This window comes from Pseudorasbora parva, chromosome 17, assembly GCF_024679245.1.
Source record: "Pseudorasbora parva isolate DD20220531a chromosome 17, ASM2467924v1, whole genome shotgun sequence".
NCBI classification, from domain to species: domain Eukaryota; kingdom Metazoa; phylum Chordata; class Actinopteri; order Cypriniformes; family Gobionidae; genus Pseudorasbora; species Pseudorasbora parva.
Window position 1 is genome coordinate 31393476 of NC_090188.1, and position 15717 is coordinate 31409192.

Here is a 15717-nt window from a genome sequence, read left to right on the forward strand (position 1 = left end):
AAAATAGGAGAGACAACTGTACATCAATAGCAGCAGCAGCGCCGTGTCAGACACGAGACAGAGAAAACGCCACCCAACCACCCCGCGGCTGACATGCAACAGAAACGCCACGCTCGCAGTGTGTCTCCAGCATTGTATCGACCGATCGCGCGGGCCATGTAATACAATCGCGGGTGGATGAGAAATAAATCATTGTGTTTATTTGATAAAGACAAGTTGCAGTTGCCGCTTTCAAAATAATCCCTCCCTCGCTTATTACTTATTAGTTATGTTTTTGAATGAAAAAAACATGAATGTCATTAGTTGACCTCAGACAACATTATAAAAAAAAGAAAAAAAGAAGCCAGTTCATGACACCTTTAATGTTTTTTTTTACTGTCATAGAATAATGGCATGGCAGAAAAAATACATTGCTTTAGTTTTGGTTAAGCTTGAGTGAAAAATAAGTTAAAGCCGCACTTGGCTACTTTTGCTCTCGGGGTCCCCCCACAGTTTGGAAAAAATAATGTCCTCAACTACTGTCGTAAGAGCTGTCATCCTACAACAGGGGATGCCATCGCGCGTGCATTTGTTGACATGACAACCCTGATAGCCCTGAACTAGCGATGCGCGGGTCGTCTCATAACCCGTGGACCCCGTATGTCTATTTAATGGTCGCGGGTGCGCGGCGGGTTGTAAAAATACATAAAGTGGTGCGGTGCGGGCCAAATAACTTCATAAAAGCGTCCCGCGGGTCGGTGCAGCACTAACAGTTCCCCTGAACACTGCAGGAGGATTTTAGAGTTCTTCTGGTGTCGGTGTGAAATGTCTTCATCCCAGGTAACGTTACAGTCAGTGGCATATGTTTCAGCATGTCATATGAATATAATTTCATGGGTTTTATTTTTTTCAAACGCCAAATAATCACGATGCTCACGTTTACAAGCCAGCGTCATTATAGTAGTCTATTGGTTACCGTTTTACAGAATCTATATGATACTTCAGTTCAATGTTTGAGTGGTAGCTCACCGTAACAAGCAGGACAGCATCGGTCGGGCACGCCTCCTTCAGCTCACGCCGACGAGCAAACGCTGGTCACATGTTGATTCTCGTCCTGCCTTTAATCCCATCACTTTTTCATTTCCTCTTATTGCTTTCCTCCAACAAAACCTTTTCTTTCTTATTTGTCTCTGCTGCTTCGGATATGACTATATTATCCAACGAACAAAGTTGGGCTCGCACGTCTGAATGTAAGGAAGTGTGAGTGTTGGTGGAAGTGACGTATATGCCGTAAAGCAGTCGAATTTTGTAGTTCTTTTTTTTTCTCGGGTTACTACCCGAAACCCGAAGTTTAAAAGTACGATTAAAAACGATACAGACCCCATCAGGCTATGGCAGACGTGTCATTCAACCTATTGTAAGTCGATTTATCATCACAAGAGTCTTAAAAAGTATATTATGAAGGTTGAAAAGTTACCTAGTGCTACTTTAAAGCATTTTAAATTTGTATTAACTGTATGTATTTTGTGTAAAAGCAACCAGAAATGTGTTAACTGTATAGCCTACACAGACAAATTTTGTGCTAAATGCGTAAGTTTAGGAAAATTGTTAAAAAAAGTATTGTGGAAAAAAGGGTCATAGAGATTGTAATAAAAACCTATTTTACAAAAGCACAAAGTTTTGTTGTTATTGTGAGTGTACACAAATAAAAGTAGACAAGTTATAGTTTATAATTATGCCTTGCACTTATCTGTATGGCTAAAAATGACAGTATTATGAGTTGTTTCCGCTGTGAGGAAAAACGCGGCTGGCACATTCTCGGCCAGAGGATTGAAGAAAACGTAGCCTATGTTTAAATATTAGACAATTATATTTTTTATTTATTTACAGTTATTTTTTTATTTAATCTACCGGTATGTTAATTATATAAAAAATTGAACAGCACGAGTAAGATAAGCTACATCACAAGATGCGCATATGTCAGCAAATATGGAGTGGGTCATGATTTTGACAACTTCATTTAGTTTTGTTTTTTATAAAGTCTTTTTTTTAGTGAATTTCATTTTGTATAAATTGTATTTTAATTTTGATCAATGTTTCATCAACTAATTGCCAGTATATTTAATATACTGGCAATTAATTGATTGGTGTATGAATGAGTGTATAAATGGGTGAATATGTGAGGCAATATGTAAAGCGCTTTGGATGGCCATAGGGTCTGTTGAAAGCGCTATATAAATGCAGTCCATTTACCATTTAATAAATTAGAACCAAGAATGTTGGGAATGGATTGACGTGTTTTTAAAGATGTTGTTATAACGACATATCTCTTTATTATGACAATTGAGTGGAGGGAAATATGAAATAAAGAACAGCATTTTATTTCAAAATGAAATCTTTTGTAATACTATAAATGTCTTTGAAACAAAAACACAGTCTTTCACAAAAACACATTTATTGATAATGGAGTTCCTGTGCAATGGATCATGAAAAACAGATAAAAGGCAGCTAATGAGACCCGATATGCCATATGTATTCACATTTGAGAACAGTTGTTTGCATTGACCACTCTAACACTCATCACGAAACAGTAACAAGAGTTTTACATCACGTTGTAGTTTCTGGAATGATTTTGGTATTACTTTACCATTTATTTGTGTCCTGGCAGTCAAAGTGATCTTAAAAATAATTTTGAACACACATATTTCATCCCTGAGAGTATTGCAAATTACAAACTACTCCATGAAAACTCCCAGAAAAGTGCACAATTAGCACCAGAGGATAATAATATTATATATAAGCTTGCTGTGAATTATGGACTGAAATCAATGAATGCACCAATATAATATTAATATTAGCATATGGTAACATGAAACTCATAAAAGTATATAGGAGAAATAACATATCAAGAGTAACATGTTGAAAGTAAAGGTACAGAGGCACAGAATAAGTTTGTGATCTTACAAAAACAGTGAAAAGGTAAAGTACATAAAGTTGATATATGCACAGAAAAATGAGCAGATGATTCACTTAAGAAAAATCAACTATTATGGATTATACTTTAAGATAAATAACATGAGGATTTGAGATAAACAGTAGGAACAAATTACATATCAGTTCATCACATGCACAATAACCATTGTTAAACAGCGTCTTGTACTGTGCAAATAATTACAAACATAAAAATGTATACAGTACAGCTAAAAAATGACTTTATAGACTACTTTAAGACCATATGTAATGCTCTGGCCCATAAATGTTATTCACTAAGTTCAAGCTAGAATTGAACTCATCATTAAATGTTGTAGTGAGCTATTCATAGTATTCCTGGCATCCCTTTTATGCTTTACACTACCTTTTCCCCCAGGACATTGTAACAACACACACCTTTTTACTCATAGATGTTAAAAAAAAAGTTTCAAAGTGCAGACTAGACTAAGAAAAAAAAAATCCATTCATCCACAAATCAAAGCTCCAAGATGTTAAAAGAATATTAAAGCATTCAACCATTTAGCAAGCATTTATTAATACTATAAACACTCATTCAGAAAATGTGTTTAGCAATGTATTAAATAAATTAATCTTCAACACACAAAACACCCATTATATTTTAGAGTTCAGGAAAGTCACCGAAACATGAAACAAACAGAAGTGTGTGTTGAAAGATGGTAGTGAATGACCCATTTCTACCAGAATACTGAAGGTCCATCAATAAAGTGCATAACTTAAAAGAATTGAAGTTAGATATAAAACTCATAAATGAACAGAAATAGTGAACAAATTGCATTTGGATGACATAAAATAGATCATATTGGTAATATTAAAGACAGGTAACTTTTTTTGGGGGGGCGGGTCGATGAAAAATGTAAAATTATACAGATGCATTTATTCTATAACAGCATTTATTCTATAATTATTCTATAATTTCTGGAAATAAATATGTGTACATATAGACAATTAAATAATTTTCTAATGCTAGTCATATGGTCTCAAGAAATACAAAAGTTGTATGGTGTTTTATTTTAATCAGATAAACTCACAACAAATGATACTTAGTCTATGAAAACAGCATCCCAGTTACTCAATGGATAATACCTAAGGGATCAGTTCACCCAAAAAAAACAAAAAAAAAAATGCAAATTATAACTTTATTTTCCTACTCCAAACTTTCTTCCTTAGAACACAAAAGGTGGATTTTTTGAGGAATATTCTAGCCACTCTTTCAATATAATGGAAGTGGAAAAAGACTGACTACCAAGCTCTAGGATGACAAATGCACTCTAAAAGTATCATAAAAAAGTATATTTTATGTCATTTGATCCAAAGTGATGTTTTATTGCAGAATTTTGATTTATGGGTGAACTAATCCTCTAATCTTCTATTCTTTCCATTGATTTCCAAACATCTGCTAGACTAAATTCGATTCCATGAGAAAACCATTTAAAGGGGTCATGACATGAGTACATTTGCTTTGATGTTTCGAGGTACAAGAGGGCCCACTAAAACATCCTCCTCATTATAAACAAAGCGTGTATTTAATTAAGCTCCAAAAATGGCTTGTTTGGATGTTGTGGGATTTGTTGCATCACACATTCAAATACATTTGCATATGCTTGCCTCCAGAGCAAGACATTGACGAACAGTTTTACATCATCACCACTGGCGTTCAGCTGCTTGATGGCTGACATTTGCCTGCACTGTGTGCGAGTGTCTCGTCAAAATCAAATTGAACTCATTATAAAATCACTGACGCTGTCTACACTAGATACAGTATACAGATGCACGTTCACTTTCTGACGTATTTCTGACAAACCATAAAGGAGCCACCCCTTAAAAACGGACATATCGATCAGGCATATCATTATGACCACTGACAGGTGAAGTGAATAACATTGATAATCTCTTCATCACGGCACCTGTTAGTGGGTGGGATATAATAGGCAGAAAGTGAGCATTTAATCCTCACAGTTGACGGGTTAGAAGCAGGAAAAATGGGCAAGTGTAAGGATTTAAGCGAGTTTGACAAAGGCCAAATTGTGATGGCTAGAGGATTGGATCAGAGCATCTCCAAAGCTGCAGCTCTTGTGGGGTGTTTCCAGTCTCCAGTGGTCAATGTCTCTCAAAAGTGCCCCAAGGAAGGAACAGAGGTAAACCAGCGACAGGGGGTCATGGGCGGCCAAGGCTCATTGATGTACATGGGGAGTGAAGGCTGGCCCGTATGGTCCGATCAAACAGAAGAGCTACTGTTGCTCAAATTGCTCAAGAAGTAATGCCGGTTCTGATTGAAAGGTGTTCAAATATACGGTGCATCACAGTTTGTTGCGTATGGGGCTGCATAGCCGCAGACCAGTCAGGGTGCCCATGCTGACCCCTGTCCACTGCTGAAAGCATCAGACTGGACCACAGAGCAATGGAAGAAGATGGCCTGGTCTGATGAATAATGTTTTCATCACATGGATGGCGGGGTGCAAGTGTGTGTGTGTCGTTTACCTTGGGAACACATGGCACCAGGATGCAATGTAGGAAGAAGGCAAGCCGGCAGATGTAAAGTGATGCTTTGGGCAATGTTCTGCTGGGAAACCTTTGGTCCTGCCATACATGTGGATGTTACTTTGATACATACCACCTACCTAAGCATTGTTGCAGACCATGCACACCATTTCATGGAAACTGTATTCCCTGGTGGCTGTGGCCTCTTTCAGCAGGATAAAACACCCTGCCACAAGGCAAAAATGGTTCAGGAATGGTTTGAGGAGCACAAGAAGTTTGAGGTGTTGACATGGCCTCCAAATTCCCCAAATCTCAATCCGATCGAGCATATGCGGGATGTGCTGAACAAACAAGTATGTTCCATGGAGGCCCCACCTCACAGCTTATGGGACTTAAAGGGTCTGCTGCTAACATATTGGTACCAGATACCACATCACACCCTCAGGGGTCTAGTGGAGTCCATGCCTCGACAGGCCAGGGCTCGTTCGGCAGGAAATGGGTGACCAACATAATATTAGGAAGATAGTCATAATGTTGTACCTGATCAGTGTATACATATATTAGTGCCGTCAAATCAATTAATCGCAAAAATCAATTATAATCTTCACAAATCACTCACTTCTCGACTGAATAACTTTTCTTTTAATAAGGATTCATCTGTATTATCATTTATGCAGTGAAGAATGTCAAGTGTCTGATAACTTTAATCAATGTCTGTATATTTTCTACCTGTAAGATAAAATATATATAAAAAAATATTTATGTTGTTTCTACGCTAATTTAGAGATTATCTGTGAAATTATTACAATATTAAAAATTATTTAAAAAATGCTAAACTTTAATGTTAGGTGTGATTAATCACGATTAATTACAGACAATTATTTTTTTTAAAATTCTAGCGATTGACAGCACTAATTATAAGTGGACCTCAAGGAATATATGAAAACAATAATATAAACATAAAACCCACATCATGACCCCTTTAAAAATGAAGCAGATCTCTTCCACTCAGTGATGCTACTGGTAGACAGTTCTGAACTCACTTGGGAAGATCTCTTTCTCTTTCACAAAGTTTATTGTCCACAAGGCCACATTTCCAGGATCCATTTAACATCCCCTCCTCTCACCTCTCTTTACTAGGCTCAGATGAAGTTATTGCTGATCTGACGCTGATGTTCAAATAAATCCTCAATTTCAGCGCTGTAGGCATCACCTGTGAAAGAAGAGTGCATCAGACAGGGAATTTAGAAACTAGTGCGCTTGAGCATGCATGCCGTGAATCATTCATTGATATGGGGATCATACCTGCATGGCAGCCATACATAAACACTCTGTGTCCATCATATCTACATCGACAACGCATGACGTTGTTCATAAAGTCTGATTCAGCCATGTCCAGGGACGGATTTACCTCAACCTGACAAAATACACACAAGAATGAATAGAGCTGTTCAGTAATTAGGTCAATTTGTACGACAGCCCAGAAGGATAATTGGGAACCATGAGTTCCCTCAAGAATTGCTGATGGATTTGTAAAAAAAAATTGCAGTTTAAGGTCTTGTACTTCTACACCCTGTACTTCTGGGGACTCGACCGGGTAGTTTTGAGTTCTGTAAAATGGTGGCACTTACGGTTATTATCTTTGATGTTGATGTCTTTTCTTCTCAACATTTTTTTAATGACCCTGCTAGCGAAGTATTATAATTTAGTTGTTTAAAATGTAAATATATCACATTAAAGTGGATGAATGAATATATAAAATTAAATGCCTGAATCAGTGTGCCATATACCATTCACTTTGAGACTACTGTATTGGGTCACTGAAAATGTATTCTTTCCATGATGTTAAAGTTACATGAACACATTTTTTGTTTAACATAACTGATTCATGTATGATCAATATACACAATTAAATGTTTTTCACTTCCAGCCCTTAAAAATTATATATCACTTATAAATGATTACATGCAAAAATTGGTAGTAGTTATTAAAGGGATAGTTCACCTAAAAATGAAAATGTGATGTTTATCTGCTTTCCCCCAGTGCATTCAGCATGTAGGTGTCTTTGTTTCTTCAGTAGAACACAAATGAAGATGACGGCACACTGATATCTCAAGACACAAAACGATCAGTTTGTGCTAGAAATCCAGCCTTACTTATATAATTTTTTTACCTCAAATACAACGCTATATCCAACAGCCTGGAACGTGCTTCACTTCCGATAAGTCAATATACTCACTCTGTCGTCGTGTACGAGATTGACTTCTGGCGTTGGCGTAAACTGCGCCAGATTGTGTATACCAGAAGTGATGTCTTTACACGTAAGCATTGATGGAGTGTGTATATTGACCTTACCGGAAGTGAAGCACATTCCAGGCTGTTGGATATAGCGTTAAATTTGAGGTAAAAAATTATATAAATACTTGATTTCTCACACAAATTGATCGTTTTGTGTCTTAAGATATCAATGTGTTGTCATGAGCCTCAGGGCTCTTTGTGCATGTTGCCTTTTTTATTTATTTTTTGCTCTTATAGAATTGTTACCCTTTTCGCATCATTATATGACTGGCACACAGCAACGGTTGAGGCTAAAAATCTTCATTTGTGTTCTTCTGAAGAAACTAAGACACATACATGTTGGATGCACTGGGGGTAAGCAGTTAAATAACATATTTTCATTTTTGGGTGAAATATCCCTTTAAAAATGATGTGGTTTGGAATTGGAAAAAAAGAAAACTTCCCTTCCTCATTTTGACCCAAAACGAATTCAAAACAAATAGTGTTCATCGGAGTGGTCCAAAGCCGAAGGACGTTTGTCGAACTTAAATAAGAAATAAACACAAAAAATGTACTGAATTCAAGGAGATTTGTGGTTGAAATTTCAAAAAGTAAGAAATCCATCCCTTCCGGGTCAATTTGACCCCCTTAGGAATGATTCAGTATACAGAGAAAAAACTAAAAGATTCAAACGAAAATAATTTTATAATGTCTACATGTGTATCTGAATGTATACGGACGGGAAATTACTTTAGGACCCAGCGGAAAGCTCATTTGCTCCATTGAGTCATGAAATATAATGCCAAAGACACCCAATGTAAGACTTTTGAGCTGAATTAGAAGGGTTATCCGTGTGTATACGAGTTATTTTGAATATTTAAGTTAAAAGAATGTTAAAAAAAAAAAAATCTTACATTTTTATTTATTGGAAAAAGAATCCAATAAATCCAAATCCAAACATTTTAAGAGAAAAAATAATAATAATAATCTTACTGGACAAAAAAATATATAATTTTAGGGTTTCGGGTCATTTTTGATTTGTTACAAAGTGCAAGGAAGGGATATAGACGTTGTTTATAATGCCAACCTGAAATAATACTATTGGTATCTTTTTATCGTGGCATTGTAAAAGTTTCACAGTTGCAGACACGCAGAACCAATAAGGGCGAGAAGCTTGTAAGGAAACGTTATGCAATCAGGTTGCTCATCAAACCACTTTACAAATTGGGTTCACCAAACCAGACTCCCAAATTACTGTTATAAAACGGCAATATAATAATTTAATAGGCCAAAAAGATGCTGTAAGCAGGGTATGAAGAGGGTCAAAAGAGCATCTTTGAGCTCCAGTGCTTTATAAGTTTAATGTGATTATGCCTTCTTGGCTTGAGAACTTTTTAAACGCTGATACAACAGTTTTATTTTAAAAAATAAAAATAATTGTCCTAGTAGCCTAAGGTAATTATTCTGAGCACATTCAAATTGCGAGTCTCACTTAGCTCTTTTTTTGTGCACTTTTAATGACAGTGTGTAACTTTAACTCTGGACTATAGAGATCTGGATCTGTATGAGCATATGTTTGAGAGAAAAAGCGGGCGTAAATTCCTCTGAATCTAATTGACCATGTCTAATAGAGGTGGATATAGCACGCTTTTCTCTTCCAGCAGGGGAATGCTTAGCATTGGGTTATTTTTGGTGTAGAATTAACTCAAGGAAAGAGCAACAGGTTTGCCTGGTTCATGAAGTATAGATGCTTCATTTACACAGCGTCTTTGCTCAGATGGGGTTGGCATGGGATAGCTGGAATCATTCAACATGGTGATGGGAACGCTGACTTTTTTAGTATCACCACGGCTCCTTGCTGTGACATACATAGCAGCAGCCTGATGCCGGTTTGTAATTAGCATCTGCCAAACGTGCTTAAAATACATGCAAATCTATCATGGCGACATTTCGAGCAAATAAATCTTCAAAAAGGTCAATGCTTGAAGGTACACTGTAATTAAAATAAAGCTTCACATCAACCTATATTTTACAACTGGGAAGTATAAAAGGCCACTTGATTGGCCCCTAAAGCGGCTCTTTGATTGGCCGGCGCATGTGAAGCTCAGCTGCGGAAGTGCCTCACAGCGCCCACAGTGATTTAGATGATTAACACGTTCTAAAGTTAATGACAGAGAAAAAAGTGGATAAACTGCATCCTGAAAATGAGAATCTACTCTTGAAAGAATAGTGAAAAATGTTGTGTGCGTGACTGCCGTCTTCAGCAGTTCAGATGTTCTGAATCTTTTCACCTGCATGATGTAGTCTCCAGGTCTCACATCGGTGATGTCTATCCACTGGCAATCGATATCGTGGCGGTACGTGTCCCAGCAACCCACTGAAATGCCTTGATCCCCATAATTGTAACATGAAAAGCGTTTGTGAAGTCCTGAAGATAAGCACAAAGCAGCTATGAGTATTTGCACTCGCAAATCGCATTCGGACAAGGTTTAACATAACTAGTCTTTTACCATCAGGACAGTAGGTGTCTTCCAGACAGAAACTGGCTTTGTGTCCTTCGGCCACTCTGCTTCCGTTGAGTGTGAGGAGGTCATAATGTGTGAACACTTCAATGCTGTGATAATGCCTAAAAATAAAACATAGAAAATCTTTTAAATCATGCAACTTTCGAATATGATATTTAGGATGCATTGAATGCAGATCTGAACGAATTGAACCATAAGAAATCCAAGAAGATGGTGTGGGCGGAAACCTGTAAGATTTAAACTACTTCTTCTCACAGCACGAAATAAAACTGCTCTTACCAGCCGCCTACGGTTCTGCCAGTGCGCAGCGGCGGCTGCACAATGTCATGTTGCAAATAAGACAACATCTGTATTGCAAACCCCTCTATATTGTGGTTGTTGTTGCTGTTTTTATCTTATGTCTACTAGCACAACATCACTGCCATAGAAACCAGTGCAGATATTCCAGAAAACAAAAGAGCTGCATGGACACAGTGTTGATGTCAAATGTTTAGATCAGACTCCAATCGGATACACAAATAATTGGATATGTACTGACAGTGTGAAAATGGCCTAAGTTAAGTGGTCTAAATGTATTTATATGTATATATACAGGTGCTGGTCATATAAATAGAATGTCATCAAAAAGTTTATTTATTTCACTAATTCCATTCAAAAAGGGGAATTTGTATATTATCCAGTATTCATTCATTACACAGACTGATAGTTCAAATGTTTATTTATTTTAATTGTGATGATTATTATTGACAAATAAGAAAATCCCAAATTATCAGAAAATTTGAATATTGTGAAAAGGTTCAATGTTGTAGACACCTGGTGCCACACTCTAATCAACTCAAAACACAGACAAAGGCCTAGATCTGTAGGCTACACAATCATGGGGAAGACTGCTGACTTGACAGTTGTCCAAAATACGACCATTGACACCTTGCACAAGGAGGGCAAGACACAAAAGGTAATTTCAAAAGAGGCTGGCTGTTAACAGAGTTCTGTGTCGAAGCACATTAATAGAGAGGCAAGGGAAGGAAAAGATGAGGTAGAAAAAAGTGTACAAGCAATAGGCGTAACCACACCCTGGAGAGGATTGTGAAACAAAACCCATTCAAAAATGTGGGGGAGATTTACAAAGAGTGGACTGCAGCTGGAGTCAGTGCTTCAAGAACCACTACGCACAGACTTATGCAAGACATGGGTTTCAGCTTTCCCATTCCTTGTGTCAAGCCACTCTTTAACACCTGAACACCAGACAGCATCAGAAGTGTGTTGCCTGGGCTAAAGACAAAAAGGACTGCTGAGTGGTCCAAAGTTATGTTCTCTAAAGAAAGTAAATGTTGCATTTCTTTTGGAAATCATGGTCCCAGATTCTGGGGGAAGATAGGAGAGGCACACAATCCATGTTGCTTGAGGTCCATTGTAAAGTTTACACAGTCAGTGATGGTTTGGGGTGCCATGTCATCTGCTGGTGTTGGTCCACTGTGTTTTCTGAGGTCCAAGGTCAACGCAGTCATATACAAGGAAGTTTTAGAGTACTTCATGCTTCTTGCTGCTGACCAACTTTATGAAGATGCAGATTTCATTTTCCAACAGGACTTGGCAGCTGCACACAGTGCCAAAGCAACCAGTACCTGGTTTAAGGACCATGGTTCCTAATTCCTACCCCGTTCCTAATTGGTCAGCAAACTCGCTTGACCTTAACCTTAAATCTATGGGGTATTGTGAAGAGGAAGATGCGATATGCCAGACCCAACAATGCAGAAGAGCTGAAGGCCACTATCAGAGCAAACTGGGCTCTCATAATACCCGAGCTGTGCCACAGACTGATCGACTCCATTCTACGCCGCATTGCTGCAGTAATTCAGGCAAAAGGAGCCCCAACTAAGTATTGAGTGCTGTATGCTCATCCTTTTCAGTTGGCCAAGATTTCTAAAAATCCTTTCTTTGAATTGGTCTTAAGTAATATTTTAATTTTCTGAGATAATGAATTTGGGATTTTCCTTAGTTGTCAGTATAATCATCACAATTAAAATAAATAAACATTTGAAATGTATCAGTCTGTGTGTGATGAATGAATGAATATAATATACAAGTTTCACTTTTTGAATGGAATTAACTAACTGAAATAAATAAACTTTTTGATAATATTCTAATCATATATGACCAGCACCTGTGTATATATCGTCTATGGATGGTGTATGTAAGACTGAAAAAACTAGTATATGCCGAAATGTCTGAATGAAGAACAAAGACTCTCTGAGAAAATAAGGAAATTAACATCTGAACTGTCCCTCACACACCACTGGAGACGCAAGTCTCACCTCACTATCAGCTAATCTACATCTTTCCCTATTGACTCCCTCTCCCCCAATTCATTCCCTCTCTCATGCTGAGATCACTGAAAATGCATCCAGAATCTCTATATTACAATGTCAATCCACACGATCGAGTATCATATGTGTTTGATATCGTTTGAAATGTCTCAGTGCGACTGGTACAAATATCTCAACTCCACAGAAGTTAACCAAAAGATAATCAATGTTTTAAGAGTTTAAAGATATCTTGTCTTAGTTTGGTGGGTGTGGCTTTCAGCCATTTGGCCTTTACATCAATACAAGTCTTGATCAATGCAAATTCCCATTGTGCACTCGTGTTTACATTTGAAAGAGTTTGTGCATTTGTTTCTGGGTATTTAAGGAAATGTTGCAAAGAGCTCAAGGCTTGACACTTTAAACCGGTCAGCCCGTAATGCTGGATGTCTCGAGATAGCCAGCATTATGTAATTTTCAGAAGTCAGGTATACATTTCATTCTTTACTTCAGAGTATTTGATGTTATATATGGATTACCTTTGAATTGACTATGTAATTGGCTTTATACATTTACCTGACTGTTAAATAAATTGTTACACTTTGATAGATTCTGACTTGCTCTGGAATTATTCAGGTTGGGTATAATTTCAACAAAGGGTTAAACGGAATAATTAAATGTGTAGTTAAACTATTAAAAATGAATGACCAAATAACCAAATGGCATTCTAACCTAAATTCTAAATTATCATTAAATGGAGTCAGATAACGAGGAATTGGAATAAAATCCCCTTTTCCCCGCTGAAAAGACGAACGCGCAGTGACCTTCACCCGCCGATCGTTAGCCTTCATTGGGACGATTTGGGCGGCCTTACAGTGTAGGACCATAAATTGTTCATCCAATCATTGCATTCGGTTTGATTGCAAAAATACGTTGCCCTACCTGCCTGTCAACACATGTATTTTCATACAGCCACCTTTTACAGCTCCTCCTGAACCAAAACAACAAGCTTATGCTGCGTTCATGCCATAACTACTGTAATTTGTAAGTGATGAAAATCTGACGTTACACTCAGAGCAGTTTGAGATTCGAATTTATGCATTGCAATGGCAACACTATCAACACCAGAAGTAATCTGCAGCAGTCAGGTGGTACAGGTCAGAGCTTTTTAAGTTGTTTATGTTCTTGCTTATTGTAATTGCTCCTTGCTGTACACGTCAAGGAGGCGTGGCTTTGGAGAAGCTCTGAAGGGAGGGTGGGATTTTATGCTTTCAAAGCTAGCTTGCTAGTGCTGGCCTAAAACCTCCAAAAATCAAGAATTGTTCTTTCTTTCAAGGTAAACTTGATGCCGGGGTTACACCCCTACTGTTTTCTGAAAAGCCATCCTGGGATTTTTAAGGACCACAGAGACTGAGGACCTTGGTTTAACATTTCATCCGAAGGACGGCGCTCATTGACAGTACAGTGTCCCCATCACTATACTGGGGTGTTAGGACCCACACAGACCACAGGGTGAGCACCTCCTGCTGGCCTCAGTAACACCTCTACCAGCAGCAACCTAGTTTTTCCCAGTTGGTCTCCCATCCAGGTACTGACCAGGCTCAGCTCAGCTCTGCTTAGCTTCAGTGGGAAACCAGTCTTAGGTGATATGGCTGCTGGCCAATAGAAAAGTGCAAAGCACAATATGGCGAAATAAGTCCCGCCTTCTAAATAAAAGAGCCAAAGGAGATTGGTAAAATGTAAGGCTATTTAGGCATAAGAGACAACATTTATGGAAAAGTTCATGTCAGATTTGGTCAGGATTCCCCCATTCAAATAAATAGGACTTGGTCTTGGATGCCTGAATTAGATGCCCAGAGGTGTTGCAAATATTGGTGTCGAGCGAACAGACTTTCTTTGAAAGAGACTTTGATACCACTCATCTACAACACCCTAGAAAAGTTTTTCACAGACTCTTTTCCAGAATATGTAAAAAAGTAGTTGACTTGTATTTCATTCTGGCTTGTGAACATGGGCAGAACAAAGGTTCACTATGGACCACTGTCTAATGACCTCACTGCTCCTACATGAAGGTGTTGGCTGCTACGCTAACACCCTTTACCGGAAGTTGTTGTTATGCTGACAGGGTTACGCTTGCAGAGTTGTTTATTCAGCTCTTCTGAATAGACTGCTTTCAAATGCCAACTTCTCTGGTGTTGTTTTAAAAGATTAATAAAACAGGTCTGGCCTGCAAACACGCAAAGCCCACAACAGAGTGCCTTGTTCCCACAGAATGGGTTTGCAATTATTTTCAGAACACATGTAAAGGGAGTGAAGGTGCTCAAAGCAGCTAATTAATCTGAAAGATGACGGCAAGTGCTGGCCACCCATGACCTGTTTTATAAACAGGAGTGTACGTTTCTTTCATTGCACATTGAAATGACTGACTGAACTGAACTGAAAGGAAAGGAAATGTAAGCACAAATACTCTTCTAGGATGAAATAGTGTCAAACATCAGGGTTGTGCTGTCTGCATTATTTTAGTACTGGAGTTATTAAAAGAAAAATTGTGGAGGAGGCAGCAGACTACTGTGATCTGATCAATGTACTTTACTGGGACTGTACACTGTCACCGACGCAATGCAGACAACTGCTCGTGACTACATCACATTTGTGGATATATGCTGCACTGAAAAAGAGCAAGGGAAACTAAAACACATTTAAATGATTTTTTGATATAACAGGGTTAGTTCACCCAAAAATGACATTGATGTCATTAATGACTCACCCTAATGTTGTTCCACACCCGTAAGACCTCCGTTCATCTTCGGATCAAAGTTTAAGATATTTTATATTTAGTCCGTCAGCGTATCCAAGTGTATGTACACTATACTGTCCATGTCCAGAAAGGTAATAAAAACATCATCAGAATAGTCCATCTGTGACATCAGTTAGTTAGTTAGATTCTCTTGAAGCATTGAAAATACATTTTGGTCCAAAAATAACAAAAACTACGATTTTATTCAGCATTGTCTTCTCTACGCGTTTGTTTTCAAACCTTAAATAAAAGATTCAAATGGTCATGAATCAGCGTATTGATTCATAATTCGGATCGCGTGTCAAACTGTCAAACTGCTGAAATCATGTGACATTAGCGATCCGGA

The 15717-nt window shown here is 37.9% G+C and overlaps 1 protein-coding gene across 1 annotated transcript in view; it reads right to left on the reverse strand.

Moving 5' to 3' along the window:
* Positions 1–6248: 6248 nt before the first annotated feature.
* The window catches only part of loxl4 (lysyl oxidase-like 4), a 46541-nt gene continuing 37072 nt past the window's right edge, over positions 6249–15717 (reverse strand). Inside the window, exons 12-15 of the mRNA XM_067421944.1 lie at positions 10257–10372; positions 10038–10174; positions 6775–6886; positions 6249–6682 (exon numbers count right to left, since the gene is read on the reverse strand). Of these exons, the coding sequence (XP_067278045.1) occupies positions 6612–6682; positions 6775–6886; positions 10038–10174; positions 10257–10372 (436 nt within the window). The 3' untranslated portion in view covers positions 6249–6611. The remainder of the gene's footprint in view (positions 6683–6774; positions 6887–10037; positions 10175–10256; positions 10373–15717) is intronic.